Here is a 16627-nt window from a genome sequence, read left to right on the forward strand (position 1 = left end):
CAACAATTGTCATCTAGTCTTCCCTCAAATACTTCCAGTGATGGAAAAAAAAAAAAAAACGGAGGCAGCCCATTTCATTTCAGTGGAATTTTGTGAAGCCTTAATTGTTAGTACAATTTGTTTTGTTTTGTTTTTTTTACATCAAGCTGAAATTTGACTCTGTGCTAAGACTACTGAGGGCAGCTAGGTGGCCCAGTGGATTGAGTGCCAGGCCTGAAGTCAGGAAGACCTAATTTCAAATCTGTCCTCAGACACTCACTAGCTGTGTGACTCTAGACAAGTAATTTAATCCCATTTGCCTTGGTTTCTTCATCTGTAAAATGAGCTGGAGAAAGAAATGGCAAACCACTCCTGTATCTCTGCTAAGAAAACCCCAAATGGGGTCACAGAGAGTCAGACATGACTAAAAAAAGACTAAACAACAAGGTATCAGAGGATTTAAGCAAGGGAAGCCACTGAGCATGGCTCAGTAAGAGAGTGGGTGTAGTAGGAGAGCTGGGAGAACAGATTTAAATTGTTGTTGGAAAGCAGTATGCTATAGTGGGAGAAGAACAGAACTGGTGACAAGAGGCTTGATTTTTACTACCTGTAAGTATGTCTTTGGGCAAGTCCTTTACCCATCCTCTGCAAAGATGGGGATTGTAACATGAGTCCTACCTTGAGTGCTTTGTAAACCTGGAAGTTCCAGAAATGAGACTAATTCATTATTCTCTGCCATCTGTTATGGATCCTCCATAAAGACTGTTCACTTCTGCCCCCTTCACCTTGGGGAAGCTTCTAGGCACGTTCTTTAATAGGTCTGTCGAATCTGACAGAATGGGGTCTGGAATGAGGTTGAGGGAGAACCTTGCTCCAGCGGCTGTATACAACCCTGATTTCTCGATGTCAGCTCCTCTGGTTTAAAGTGCCGTTAATCCAGATTTCATGGACTTGGAACTGTGAGAGAAGCAGCACAGTACAGTGCAAAGACCCTGGAGTCTGGACTTTGGATTTTGGCTCTATGAGTTATCTGTGTGACTTCTAGCCAGTCTATTGACCTCTCTGGGTCTCTCAAATGTAAATTGCTAGATACCCTGTGGCACAGTAGATAGCGCACAGGGCTTGGAGTCAGGAAGATTCATCTTCCTGAATTGAAATCTAGCCTCAGAGGCATACTAGTTGTGTGACCATGGGCAAGTCACTTAACCCTTTTGCCTCAGTTGCCTCATCTGTAAAATGAGCTGGAGAAGGAAATGGCAAACCACTCCAGTATCTTTGCCAATAAAACCCCAAATGGGGTCACAAAGAGTCGAAAATGATTGAAAACAACTAAATAACAGCAACAGCAGATACCTTCTAAGGTCTCAGGACAGTGAATAGAGTGCTGAGCCTGGAGTCAGGAAGACCTGAGTTCAAATCGAGCCTCAGACATTATCTGTATGACCCAAATCACTCGACCTCTTTGCCTCAGTTCCCTCAACTATAAGATGGGGATAATGATAGCACCTACCTGAGTAGCTGTAAGTATTAAATGAGATAATATTTGTAAAGCCCTTAGCACAATACTTGGCACATAGTAGGTGCTCAATAAATGCTTATTCCCTCCCTTTCCCTTATGGTGTAGTGGATAGGGTGCCACGCTTGTCCTGAATCAGGAAAACTTGCAGTTGAATCCTGGTTCAGACATTTATGAGCTACACAATTAATTTTTCTGAACCTCAGTTTCTTCATATGTAAAAAAAAAACCCTCACAGGGTTGTTGTTAAATGAAATGACGTACAAGGAATACCTTGTAAGTCTTAAAGTGCTACTAAGTATATATTTGGGTTGCTTTATTAATAGAGCAAAGCATAGTTACTGTCTTCTGCCAACCAGAAGGTTGTCCTGGACTTTCCACCACCCCCACAATCCCCAAAACACAGACATCTCCCTTTCTAGCAGCTTGGAAAACATCATACTCTTGACCCTTGGGTGATCCCCTCAGAACAGCTTGGTTGGTGTTGGGCACAAGTACCAAGGTCAGCTTTATCCAGCCCACATTTCTGCTGACAAGTCCAGTGAGACTCCCTACCTCCACACATCCCAGGAGGCCCAGGGTCACTGAGGAGGAGGCTGAGGGTGTTCCAGGGGATTAAAAGGACCCAGAGTTGGGCCAGGGGCCAACTAAGAGATAGAGAGAAGCAGGGGGTGGAAGATAAGGTAGCCAACCTAGACCTGTGCTGAGTGAGTGCAAGGAGGAGGAGGACTTGGCTGCCTTCTTCTCCGTCAGTCTCTCCCCTGTTGCCTAGACTGCACCCACCCCCAGCCACCATACACACACTCTCTCTCTCTCTCTCTCTCTCTCTCTCTCCCCCCCCCCCTCCCCCTTTCCTGCTGCTGTTATCACTGGGTGTGTTAGTGGCTGGGCTAGGCTGTCAATTGAAACCCTTCAGAACATTTCCCAGCCTGGAAAGTGCTTGGGCAGAAGCAGGACAAGGTTTCACCCTTGGTTGAACGTAGAAGGACCGAGCAGGAGCAACAACTTGGTTGTTAAAAGGATGATTGGGGGGTGGGGAGGGTGGGGGGGATGCAAATGCTTAAAAGAAAACAAACTTAGGTCAGGCATTCCCTCACTCTATCTTTGGTCTAGAGCAGAAGATGGCTGTAGCCAGGGATGCTGAAGGCCTTGATTCTTCTCTTCCTGGCTCTGCCGCTGACCCTGGATACAGCAATTAGCAGCCTTTCTAGCAAACACTTAAAAAAAAGGAACATACAGAGTGACTTTAGAATGTCTTTAAAGCATCCACCCTAGTGAATAGAGCACCGGCCCTGGAGTCAGGAGGACCTGAGTTCAAATACGGCCTCAGACACTTGACACACTTGCTAGCTGTGTGATCTTGGGCAAGTCACTTAATCCCAGGAGCCCTGCCTTTCCCCCTCCAAAAAAAAAAATCTTAAAAAAAAAAGCACCCACTCTGGAGTCAGGAGAACCTGAGTTCAAATCCAGCCTCAAACACTTAACTAGCTGTGTGACCCCAGGCAAGTCACTTAACCCTGATTGCCTCCCCTAAAAAAGTCTTTAGTACATAGAATCAGAAATGGTTTTAGAACATACAGTGGTCTTGCTGGAAGGGACCTTAAAACAGTGAAAAGAGCAGACTGGTGGTCAAGTCAGAAAAGGTGGACTTATAGCCTACCTCTGATGCTTACTACCTGGGTGACCTTTGTCAAGTCATATAAACTCCCTGGGCCTCAGTTTCCCCCTCTGTCAAACGGGGGGGGGGGCTAGATCACCTCTGAGGGCCCTATCAAGGGTCACCTCTAGCCTATCCTGGGATCCTATGAGCTTATGTACAAGCTAAAGATAAGTTCAAAATTCTCAAGGCTGGTGGCCTAGACAAAGAAAATGAAACTCAGGAAAGGGAAATGACTTTGCCCAAGGTTACGTAAGAAGTCGGTGGCAGAGACAAGCCTGGGGCCTGGGTCTCCTGACTTCCATACCAGGGCTCCTTTCAAACTCCTTTCAACATTGACAGCTTAACTCACTGTTAACAAGTTTTTCATTGTCCCCTCTCCAGGTTTATTAGATCAAAATAATTCTTAATAGTATTTCATACTTGTATAAGGCTTTTAACTCATCAGAGAGCTTTCATCTTCTATTCATTGGAGCCTGGCACGTAGTAGATGCTTAATAAATGCTTGTTGATTGATTCGAGCCTTACACCGTCCCTGTGAGGTAACCAGGGCACGCATAATAATACCTATTTTCTAGCTGAGGCCCAGAGACCTGACTTCACCAAAGGGAGACAGTTAGCTAACAAGCACAACTAACACTGAACCCTAGGCTTCCCGACTCAGTTATCATCTAAGAGGTCTTTTTGGAGCACCCACTTTAGGTGAGCTCTTGGACCCTGGAGCATAGGGAAATGAATTCCCAAATCCATTACATTTTTAAATTTACAGTGGTTTTTTTTTCATTACCACGACTTTATAAGGCAGATTATACAAGTATGAATATTCCCATTTTACAAAGAAAAGAAACTGAAGCTCAGAGAGAAATGACCTACCCAAGATCAGTGTCTGAGCTGATAATCAAGGTGCCGGTGCTTTTAACAATTCTAAGACCACCGCTGATGTTCTCCATTCTGTGTCCTTAGCATTCCATTTCTAGCATACCTTCTGTTAGTCAGTCAGTAAACATTTATTAAGAAAATGCTATACACAAGCATTGTGTTACGTACTGTGGCTCCAACCTTGCAGGGCCTGGTGTGACAAAGCTCTGAACCTCAACAGATCTCTACAGTAAGAGTTTCTCAAGGGACACTTTTACTTTATTTTTTAAAAATAATTAATTTATTTATTTTAAATCTTCGACATTAATTTCCACAAGATTTTGAGTTGACACTTTTACTTTAAAACAGAAATACCAGATTTAGAATATTTGTGATGGAGCTCTTTACAACACAGCCCTGGTTGTTAGATGGGTGCCATAGCACTTAGAGCTTGATCCAAATCATTAGGGAAGGGGATCCAGATCGGGAAGGAACAGAATGTACCTAGCACCTCATCAAGGAGGAGGTCAGAGCTCGATGCCAGAGATCAGGGGAGGTGAGGGCAAGGGTGAGGGGGTGCCTGCTGGCAAGGGGCAGACTGTCCTCAGACACTAGCATGGAAAGCCTGCCTTCTGAGCTCGAGTCTCCAAGGGCTGAGTAATTATTTTGTCTGTGATAAGTAAGAGAACATTGTGTAAAAGCTTGGAATGTATGGCACTGAGAAGGCATTAAAATAATTTCAGCCTGTCCACATGGAAGGAAAATACCGCTGCTTAGGCCAAAGCCACCTCTTAACCTCTCCTCCATCTCCTGATAACTGGCAAGAATAGTAGTTCACGTTGACCTGGCCAGTTGCAGTTTGCAGAGGGCTGTGATTATCCCTTATCTCAGTAGACCCATGAGCCAGGGAGACGTGGGTTCAAGTCCCACCCTTGACATGCGCTGGCTACGTGATTCTGTGGAAGTCTGTAAGACTCGGACTCGTAGGCTGAGAAGACGCCAGCCTGTGTTAAGAGAGGGGCTTTCCTCAACCAGAGTATTTTCTATGCTGACAAAGTCACGACTGCAGTTTCCATCCCCATCTCATTTGATAGTCACCCTGATGACTCCTATGAGGGAGGTAGAGCAAAGCTAATTATCCTCGTTTTGCAAATGAAGGAACTAAAGCTCTGCTTGGTTAGGAGACTTGCTCAAGGTCATGCTGCACATTAAGTGGCAGAACTGAGACTTGAAATTTGGGGTCCTCAATCCCCAAGGCTGGGGTTCTTTCTACCATACTGTGTGGCCTCCAGGAAACCTGAGGAGGCGGGTCTTTGGGAGGATTTCTTGCCACTTCTCCAGCCTTTCCTTCTGCCCCTTCCCAGCAGTGACCCTTCCCTACAGTCAGGACAGTTTCCTCACTGTCCAGATCTTCTCTGAGGTTCTCATCATCCCAGGAAAGACCTCTTTCCTATTCCCACTCCCCCCTCTGCTTTCTCTAATGCTGACCCCTCCTATCTGAGAGGAGGAAAAATCTGTGATATTTATTCAGATTAATATAACAGATGGTTTAGTGGCCTGGGGAGAGCCCCAAGCTGGGAGACCTGGGTTCTAATCCTAACTCTCTCTCTAGCTAATTTGTGACTAGCCTTCCAACCTCTCCAGGCCTCTATTTTCCTTCTATGTAAAATGAGTATTTCTGATGTTCCCTTCAGGCTTAATATTCTGTGTTCTCACATTCAAGTCAACAAATATTTATTAAGCACCTACTATGTGTCAGGCATGCTAAGGCAACTAGGTGACATAGTGGATGGAACTCTGGGCCAGGAGTCGGTTAGACCTAAGTTCACATATGCCTCTTAGACATTTACTAACTGTGTGACGCTAGGCAAGAAGTTGTTTAGTTATTTCTCAGTTGTGTCTCCCTGTGTGACCCCAATTCGGGGTATTCTTTTTTTGGGGGGGCAGGGCAATTGGGGTTAAGTGACTTGCCCAAGGTCACATTGTCTGAGGTCACATTTGAACTCAGGTCCTCCTGACTCCAGGGCCGGTGCTCTACTCACTGCGCCACCTAGCTGCCACTCATTTGGGGTATTCTTGGTAGAGACACTGAAGTGGCTTGCCATTTCCTTCTCTAGCTCATTTTACAGATGAGGAAACTGAGGCAAACGGTGTTAAGTTACTTGCCCAGGGTCACACAGCTAGTAAGTGTCTGAGACCAGATTTGAATTTAGGAAGAGGAACCTTCCTGACTCAAGGCTCTGCAGTCTATCCACTGAGCCACTTAGTTGCCCCCTGGGCAAGTTACTTAACTTCTGTTTGCCTCAATTTACTTAACTGTAAAATGGGGATGACAGCACCTACCTCACTGGGTTGTAGTCATATCTGCAAAGTGCTTAGCACAGTCTGGCACATAGCAGGTGCTATATAAAATGCTTTTTTCCCTCCCTGTTCTTCCCGTGAGTGCCAGGTATACGAAGAAAGGCAAAAGACAGTTTCTGCTCTCAAGGGGCAACAAGATGCAAACAGTTATATGTCAGGGTAAATGGGAGATAACTTCAAGAGGGAAGGTGATAGCATTGAGGGATACTAGGAAAGGCTTCCCATAGAAGGCAAGATTTTAGCTGGGACTTGAAGGAAGCCAGAAGATGAAGAGGAGAAGGAGGAAGAGCATTCCAGGTTTGGGGGACAGCCAGTGAAAATTTCCAGAGCCAGGAGATGGAGGGTCTTGTGTTATCAACAGCACCAAGGCCAGCACTACTGGATTATAAAGTTGGAGAAGTGGAGTAAGTAATAACAAGACTGGAAAAGTAGGAAGAGACTAAAAGGTTCTAAAAGGCTTTCAACAATTGATCCCAGAGGTGATAGGGAGCCACTGGAGTTTGTTGAGTAGAGGGGTAACATGGTCAGACTCACACTTTGATAGAGTAGAATATGGCCTGGAGGTGGGAGAGGCTAGAGGCGGGGAGACCATACCCTCCTGCACTAGTCCAGGCATGGGGTAATTAATGAGGACCAGCACCAAGGTGTTTACACTGTCAGAGGAGAGAAAGGGAAGTCTACCAGAGATCTTATGAAGATAAAGACCACGGGATTTGGCAACAGATTGGATACGGGAGAGTGAGAGGAGTTGAGAGTGATATTTAGGTTGCTGGCCTTGGGTGGTGCCCTCAACAGTAATAGGAAAGTTGGGAGGAAGGAATGACAATAAGGGGAGGATAATGAGTTCTGTTTTGGACATTTGGAATTCAAGATGTATACGGGATATCCAACTGGAGATGGCAGTTGGAGATGAGAGACTGGAGGTCAGGAGAGAGGTCAGGGCTGGATAAATACATCTGAGATTCATCAGTATAGCCTCTAATTGAATCCATGGGAGCAGATGAGATCACCAAGTGAAATTGTGTATAGGGAGAAGAGAAGAGGACCCAGGACAGAATCTGAGGGACACCCACAGTTAGTGTGTGTGACTTGGTTGTGGATCCAGCAAAGGAGAATATGAGAAGGAATGGTCAGGTAGGTGGAGGACCAGGAGAGAAGGGTATCCTGAAAACCTAGAGAGAAGAGGAGAAGGCCATTCAAGGAGAAGGCATCCATTGATGGTATTAGGCCCATTCTGTGTTCTAAGATCCACCTCCTACCTCTTACTCATCTGTGTTACCTTCCACCTCTCTTCATTTATTTAGGCCTTCCCCTGGGCCTGGAATATACACCCTCCTCATCTCTGTCTGTTGGGTTTTTTTTTCTTCCTTCAGGTGTCACCTTGGACACTTCTTCCATGGAGCCTTCCTGATTCTCTCTCCCTACCAGCTGAATCTTGGGTCTCTAATATCCCCACTCCCATAGTTTCCTAGTATACTTTGGATTTGTCTCTTTTACACTTGACACAATTTTTGTATTATACTTCTCTCTGCTTACGCCATTTTTCTCTTTAGAATATGAACTCCTTGAGAGCAGGAAATACTGTTTTTAATCTTTACATTATCAACACTGTGCATAATACATCAGATCTATTAGATGCCTAATACACTTTGGTTGAATTGAATGAGATCATTTTAGGCCTCAATGGGAGAGAAAGCTGAGGAGAGCCAGCCTTGCCTTGAATGGCTGGGCAGGGCCCTTGGGGACTGGTAGACTTGGGTTCTGCTCCCAGTTCTTTCACCTAACATAATGTGGGACCCCCAAAATCACTATCTCTTTGAGCCTCTTTGTAAATTGAGGGAGTTAAACTAAATGTTCTCTAAGGTCTCTTCTGGTTCTGGCATTTGGCATTCTCAGGTCACTTCTAGCTCCCATGGAAAGAAGGAAAGAAACAAGCATTTATTAAGTACCTACTGTATGTGCCAGGCACTGTGCTAAGCACTTAACAAATTTAGTCCTTAACATTTAGTCCTCACAACAACCCTGTTAGATATATGCTATTATTATCCCCATGTTACAGATGCGGAAACTGAGGCCAACAGATTAAGTGACTCCCCCAAAGTCACACAGCTAGGAAGTATCTGAGGTCAGATTTGAATTCAGGTCTTCCTGGCCTGAAAGGAAGGAAGATAGCTGGTTTATACATGTGTATGTCTAAAATGGCCCATTTGTAGAAGTATATACCTCACTGCAAGTGAGCCGGGAAATTGTTTTTAGAATCTTTCAAGATAATTAAGATTGTTACCTTAGAGTATAATGAAGGTATCACTTTCAAATAGGGAATTGGTTCTTCCTTTTCTAATTCTAATTAATTTTAACTTTTCATGGGGGCAGCTAGGTGACACAGTAAGTAGAGCACAGGCCCTGGAGTCAGGAAGACCTGAGTTCAAATGTGGCCTCAGACACTTGACACACTTGCTAGCTGTGTGACCTTGGGCAAGTCACAAACCCAATTGCCCTGCCTTCCCCCCTCTGAAAAAAAAAGAAAAAAATGTTTAACTTTTCAAAGCCAGATGGAATGGGGGTAGAGGGTAGGAGGAGAAGGAGAGCCGGGAAGGGACAGGACAGAGTCAAAGATGTCTCCAGGATTTCAAACCTGGGAGACTGGGAGAGTGGTGATGCCCTCAGCAGAAATAGAGAACTTTGGAGGAGGGGAAAACGATCAAGTCTTTCTTAAACATGCCATGTTTGAGATGCTAGAGGGACGCACAAGTGGAAATATCCAGGAGGTATCCAGAGATGTTGAAGTGGAATGCAAGAGAGAGATGAGGAGTATCTTTACGGTGTATTTAAGCGACTAAAGCTGAAAATGGCACTCAGACTTTTGGGGCACTCTTATGGACTCAGGAGTCATTGGCATGGAGGTGGGCATTGAAGCCTTAGGAGTAGCTGAGAGCACCAAGGAAGACAATGTAGAAAGAGTAGATGACCCAGGCCAGAACCTTGGGGGAGAGTAAATGGTTGGAGGAAATTCCAACAAAGGACACTGAATAGCCTCTGTTTTATCTGGAGATGGGGGTCGGTGGGCAGAATGTTTCCCCCCCTCCCCTGGCTAGCCATCTCTCACCAGCTATTAGGGAGTTCATATTGCAGTTACTAATGGAGTGACTGAGCCCAGATTCAGTCTCACTAATGCTCTTTGTGTACAGGTCGCTGAGGAAAGTGTGATGGGAATTCATCCTGAAAATCAATGCAGTCACTGGTCAGAGAGGTTACGTCTTCCCTCAGGGCTGTGTAGGCTCTTTCTGGAGGGTATGGGTCCAGCTATTCTGTCCCCCATACAGTAGATAAACAGGAGAGTCATTAACTCAAGGTTTGGAGTGTTTTGATCACTAGCAGCCCTGCCTTATGATATTAATAGTCATAACACATTTATTTAATTTTGTTGCTATTCAGTTATTTCAATGGTGTCCAACTTTTCGTGACCCCATATAGGGTTTTCTTGGCAAAAATACTGGAGTGGTTTGCCATTTCCTTCTCCAGCTCATTTTAGAGATGTGGAAACTGAGGCAAAGAGGGTTAAGTGACTTGCCATGGATCACACAGCTAGTAAGTATCTGAGGCTAGCTTTGAACTCAAGAAGAGTCTTCCTGACTCCAGGCCTGGCATGCTGTGCACTATGGCGCCACCTAGCTGCTGTTTAAAGGATTACAAAGTGCTTTCCCAGAGAGGCAGGCAAAAATTGTTATCCGTGATTTACAGAGGCTCAGAGTGGTTAAACAACTTGAATGTGATGACACTGCTAGTAAATGTCAGGGTTAGGAATTAAACTCAGGTCTTCCGGTGCCAAGTCCAACACCCCTATCACACTGCAGTATATTCAGGTTAGGTCATTTTTGAGGAAAGTAGAACAAATGTTACTTTTGCAAAAGTTATGGTGGATTTTGGGAGTCCAGCATGGCTGGGCTTGAATCTCGTCCTTGGAAAGGATTGTGAAGAGTATCTCGTCCTATTTCCCCATTCCACTGAGCCCAAACTGGCCTTCCTAGAACTTCATGTTGACCCTTGTACATGACCTTCCCATATAACACATCAACCCCATGGCCAACTTGTCATAGCCTGTTAGCATTATAATGGGCTCCTCAGTATCTGGCATTATCTGGCTGTGAGGAAGGTCATCTCAGTCAGCCGGGGAGTCACTGATGTAGCTCTTCCAGAATTTTGGGACACCTTCTCCAGAGACGTGACTCTTCTTCCTAATAACACCAATAGTGATAAATTGTCCCTAGAAAATCAAATTTAAAATAATAAGCAAAATGATGACCCAATCCCAGGACCATTTCTATCTGCCCAAACACTATCAAAAAAGAGAAGAATAAGATAAATAATTATTATCTCCAAATTTGTTATCCTGAAGCTTTCGACAGAGTGCCTCATTGATGGCTGATTCATTTAGTTCTAATGCATAAGACAGATACAAGTATAGTGAAAATATCAGAGCATTTGATATTCACGCGGAAAACTGTTCTCAGTTTAAAACATGCCACCAACAACATATTGGCAAGAACAAATGATAGAGAATCTCACATCTCCCAAGGAGGCAGTTTTAAGCCCCTTATAATTCAACCAGCCTTAAACCCATCATCCTGTCTCCAGCTTCCAAGTGAGAGTTATTGATCACTTAATGACCATGGGTAACACCAATTTATTAGGATCCACCGAAAATCATATTAATCAATTTCTCAATCTCATGGAATCTTTCCTCAATGATACCAAAATATCTTTGGACTCAGCGAGTGTAAAAATCTTAGCATATACCAAGAAGAGGGAGAGGCAGAAATCTTTGAGCTTAAATCTAAGAAGTCAGCTTGAACCACTGTATAAAGGAGATGCTTAGAAATACTATGGTCATCCTCCAGACAAGGCACACTGAAGATAAAGCTATCGAGGGGGAAGGCTGTGGCTATGAACGTTGAGACTTTTTAGCGTCCTGAAATTTAGAGCAATTAACACCCATGAAATACCAGTCTTAATTTAAACTTTTGAAATGATAAAATGGGCCACAAGAGATCTGAAGAGTTTCCTAACAAAAACCTGTGCAATATTAACAGATCACAGGGCAGCTCTGCAAAGACTAATGCTTCCTTGTCAGAATGGAAGAAATAAGATTAATAGATCTTCTTGGAGCATATAAGTAAATTTAATAAATTAATAGGACATAAATATTAATGTATATTTATTTAATAATATTTAATCATTTATAGGGACCAGCTAGGTGCAGTGGATAGAGTGCCAGGCCTGGAGTCAAGAAGACTCAGCTTCCTGAGTTCAAACCTGGCCTCAGACACTTACTAGTAGCGTGGCCTGGGCAAGTCATTTAACCCTGTTTGCCTCAGTTTCCTCATCTGTAAAATGAACTGGAGAAGGAAATAGCAAACCACTCCAGTATCTCTGCCAAGAAAACCCCAAATGGGGTCATAGAGTCAGACACAACTGACTAAATTAAACAATAAATAATTTATATATTATTTATATGTTATCTGCATCATGTTAATAATTTAACAATATATTAAATACAATTATAAATATAACAAAAATTAATAGCACATAAATAGGTTTAAAACTTACAGAAATACTTTTAGAACAAACAACATCCAAAACCCCCACTCCCCAAAGCAGTGCCATAGTAAAAGCTAAGGACATCTACATGCCGCTGCATTTGTCAAACGTAACTACGAGTTGTTTCATTCCAAATATACCCTGTGAAATGAATAAGGTCTAAAAATGGAATCAAAAGGCCCGGGAGATATCCATGCAGATTCAACTAGCAATATTTTGACAAAGAAGCATCAAACAAATGACTGAGTCATGGAGATTTTTAAAAAATAAAAACTGAAGGCTTTATGATAATAATTAGCATTTGTATTGCGCCTCAATGTTTGCAAAGTGTTTTACGTGCTATCCAGTTATTTCCTCACAACATCCTGCGAGGCAGATGTTATTATTTCCATCTTCCAGATGATGAAAACTGAGGCAGGGAGAGCTTAAGTGACTTGCCTGGGACACCCTCCTGTTAAATGTCTGAGTAGGAAATCGAACCCAGGTCTTCCAGATTCTGAATCCAAAGCTTTATCTACTACGCCATCTAGCTGCCTGTGATGGCAATGAAGGATTAGATCATGGACACCAGAAATTACAAAAGGGTTATCCTGAAGGATCTCTTAGTTATCAATGCAGATTGTAAAAAGAAATAGTAGGTACTAGGAGATCCAACCGCAGGTCACCAAAATTTAGCACCTACTGAACGCGTAGCAAGACACAAATCTGGTGGCTAGGCTTATATGTGAGAGGCTCTCTATCTGCCAGATTCACAGAAAACAAATCCCCAGATCACAGCCATAGACCTCAGAGCGTCCTTGAGAATTCAGCCAACGCGCTGCACCAGCACCGGCGCTTTATGGAAGATAGGACTGTTGTCCACAGTTGTCTGGACAGAACGTTGATCCATACAAATTTAAGGACTGTATTTTCAATAGATGTTGCTAAACCAGATAGAGCAGAAGAAATCATACAGCAACAAGGTGAGATCTGCATCATCCCTGTCATCCTGTCTCCAGCTGGCGCTGCCCCAAAGATACTTTCAGGGAACCTGAAAAAAAAGATGAACTCTTACTCAATTTCCTTAATTTTTTTGACAAGCATTTATTTTCTTTCCCTCCTACCTAACCTCCCTGCCAAAAACAATTCCGTGGATCAAATATGCAAAGTCACACAACATAAATTCACACATTGTGTCAGAAAAAAAAGTTGATTTCAAAAAGCAGGTATTTTATCTAACCATCCCCTGAATATTAGAGAAAAAAGAATCATGGTAGGAAAGCAGCTTTTCCTGGGGCCATTTCTATATGAAATCCATCCAAAAAAAAAAGAAAGAAGAAGAAAAATAAGAATAACTAATTTTAAATAGAACTTTTGAATATACATTATTTCAACGAAGCCTCATAGATATCCAATGAGGTCAATTCTGTGGATATTAACATGCCCATTTTACAGACGAGGAAATAGATGTAATGAGATTAAATGGCTCCCCCATGGCGGCAGAGCTAATGTATTTCAAAAGCAATAAAATGTCTCCCCTTCAGTATTACCCCCTCTCCAATCTCCTTCTCTCCCTTCTTCTCTTTTTATCTTTACTTTTCTTCCTCCTCCAAGACTCTCTGAATTCATCTACATGTATGAGATCACAAAGGGTAGGAGAAAACCTGTGTGTTCACAGCTGCCCTATGAAATTTGCCCCTTTCCCTTAGGGACGGGGCTGTAGCCTTTTCTGTGAATTTCTCTATGTTTCCATTTCTTTACCTATAAAAAATAGGTGTGATGCTCTCCTCATTGTTCCCCTCCTCCTCCGATATTGTAGGTTGTAGGAAGGTGGTCTATAAGCTGTAAAAGTCTATACAAACAGGAATTTTTGTTGCTAACAGTGATGACTATTTCCACCCCTGCTACCAAAAATTCTGCTACTAGTGCAATAATCAGTGAAATACGTATCCTCTTTTTAAAAATATTTAAAAAAACCCAAAATTAAGCATTCATTCTTTTCCACCTCCCTTTTCCACAATTGAAAAAAAGAAAGAAAGAAAAACCAAACCCTGGTAACAAATACACATCGTCAAGCAAAACAAAACCCCGTAGCGGCCTTGTCCACAATCGTTTGTTTTGTTCTGCCCCCTGAGTCCATCATCTGTGTGTCAAGAGGTGGTAACATGATTCATTATCAGGCCTCTTGAATTATGGCTATTTATTGCGTTGATCCAACTTCTCAAGTCTTTCCACATTAAATCATATCCTCATTATGCTTCAGTACTGACTGTAAGGCCAGCAGAGATCCTTGATGGGGGTACTCCCTTCACTCATACAGACTACAACCCTGCCATGGCAAACATCCATTGGTGATAACCTCTCTAGATTGGCGCTTCAGTGACAGATACCCAATATATCACCAGATGGTTCAGTTTAGTGGTCCAAGGTAGAACTAGGTGGGAGACAAAGAAAGGAAGGTAGATTTAAGCAGTTTAACAGAGCTGGCCCAAAATGGAACCCACTGCCATTGGGAAAATAAAGACTATCCCATCCACTGATGGTGTTGAAGCAGCATCATGTCAGCAAAGACCTGGGTTCAAATTCTGGTTTTGGACACTAACTCTGTGACTGGTGGTCAAGTCACTTCACTTCTCTGAAATTGAGGCTCTTCATCTGTAAAATGGGCTAATAGTAATTTTTCATCTATTTATATCTATATAGCTATTTCTTTATTCTTTCATTCGTTTGTATGTATGTATGTATGTATTTATCAGGGGCAGCTAGATGGGTCAGTGGATCGAGCACTGGTCCTGAAATCAGGAAGACCTGGTTTCAAATCTGGCCTCAGACACTTGCTAGCTGTGTGACCTTGGGCAAGTCACTTAACCTCTGTTTGCCTTAATTCACTGGAGAAGGAAATGACAAACCACTCCACTATCTTTGTCAAGAAAACTCCATGACAGTCTGGTCCACAGGGTCATGAAGAGTCAGACACAACTGAACAACATATATGTATCTATCTGTCTCTTTATTCATTTATTCGTCTGTCTGTATCTGTCTGTCTATCTATAACCAGGCTGTACTCCTCCGAATTTATCATGTTTTCCCATAGTCTCATCATTCTGCAACATCCCACGAATCCTGAAACTCATGCCTCCTAGGCGTAAGGGCAAGCAAAGTGGGACTTTTTGTTGTATTTTCTTTTGGAGTGCTTCTTAGCACTAAGGCAATCAAGTGCTTTTGATTGATTCTTGCCTTTGTTTAAATCAAGACTCTTTGATTGAATCAACAGTCATTGATTGGAAAGAGTATATATACTCTGAAGAGATGTTTTGCTTTGGGGGCTCATTCATTAGAAGAGTGTTTAAGTGATGTAACCAGATGAGACTCTGGGTGGCTGTTAAGGAGCCCTGCCGGCTTTGAAAACCCAGATGTTGGTGCTTCTCTCTCTGGTAACTATGTATGTATTGCTGTGGTCAGACAGTTAGAAGCCTGTCTGTTGATTTGTGTTATTTTCTCTGTTTCTAATTTTGGCTTGTAATTTCTGTTTGTGTTTGCTCTGAAGTTCAGGGTGCTGACTTCTTCCCCTGAACTAAGTGAATGATATATGTATGTTTAATTAAAGTAAGATTGTTGACCCTTTTAAAGTTGCTTTCCTTTAGAAAAACAGATCAAAGAACTTGCACTAGCAGCCCTCCTGTGTGCTGGTGTTATTGGCCTTATACCCCCACAGCAGCTGCTACTACCATTGTTGTTACACTAGGGCACATAGTAGGAGCTTAATAAATGTTTTTTGACCTATTGACCTCACAAGCTTCTTGTAAGCTAAGTAGTTTTATAAAGCTTAAGGGAATATAGAAATGAGAATTGTTATTGATATGCTGCATGCTAGAGCACCCACTCCAGCATCTCAAAAGATGTTTGTTGACTCAACTGAATTGGACTGTCTTTATTATATGCTTGCATAGAAACATATATGCATATATTCACATTTGTATTTTCCTCTTTACATAGACTCTCTGAGAAACCTCCCCTCTGTTGGTCACGGCCCTCGCTCCTCCCCAGCTGAACTCAACAGCTCCAACCCACACCTGCTTCGAGAGCGCAAATCCTCAGCCCCCTCGCACTCCAGCCAGCCAACGCTGTTCACCTTTGAAGCCCCAGCAAACCACACACAGACCTTGTCCACCAGTGCCCCCCAGGACTATCTCTTTCTGCACCAGTGCATAAGCCGGAGAGCAGAGAACACAAGGTAAGTGGAACTTGGGAGGAGGGAAGACTGGGTGTTCAGACAGCCCTGGCAAAGGCTGCTTCAGACTCAGAAACACACATGGAAGGATTCACTTTCTCAGCTGCCATTTCACACCTTTGGTTGAACTTGCTGCCTGCTGTAATCCCCAGATCTTTCTCAGACAAAGTGTTTGAAAAAAAGACAAAAAAAGACCTTGGCTTGTTCTGGTGAGGTTGACTTTTTTCCCCCAAGTGTAAGATTTTGCATTTATCTCTTTTTTTTGTTTGCTGTTTGTGTTATTAATATTAAAAGTAGCTCGATATAGTGGAAAGCAGAGTGGACATGGGAGTTAGAAATAGGTTCAAATTCTTTGTCCTTGACACGTTCAGGGCCTCTTGCATACTCTGGGCTCAGTGTTTCTGGAAAATAAAGCAACTCAAAAGGATGAGTTCAGGGGACCCCTTAA

The 16627-nt window shown here is 43.1% G+C and overlaps 1 protein-coding gene across 1 annotated transcript in view; it reads left to right on the forward strand.

The window, feature by feature from the left end:
• GAB2 (GRB2 associated binding protein 2) overlaps positions 1 to 16627 on the forward strand; it is a 249467-nt gene that overhangs the window by 205149 nt on the left and 27691 nt on the right. The window contains exon 3 of the mRNA XM_036747132.1: positions 15945 to 16182. Within this exon, the coding sequence (XP_036603027.1) occupies positions 15945 to 16182 (238 nt within the window). The remainder of the gene's footprint in view (positions 1 to 15944; positions 16183 to 16627) is intronic.

The sequence above is a fragment of the Trichosurus vulpecula genome, chromosome 2 (genome assembly GCF_011100635.1).
Source record: "Trichosurus vulpecula isolate mTriVul1 chromosome 2, mTriVul1.pri, whole genome shotgun sequence".
Taxonomy (NCBI): domain Eukaryota; kingdom Metazoa; phylum Chordata; class Mammalia; order Diprotodontia; family Phalangeridae; genus Trichosurus; species Trichosurus vulpecula.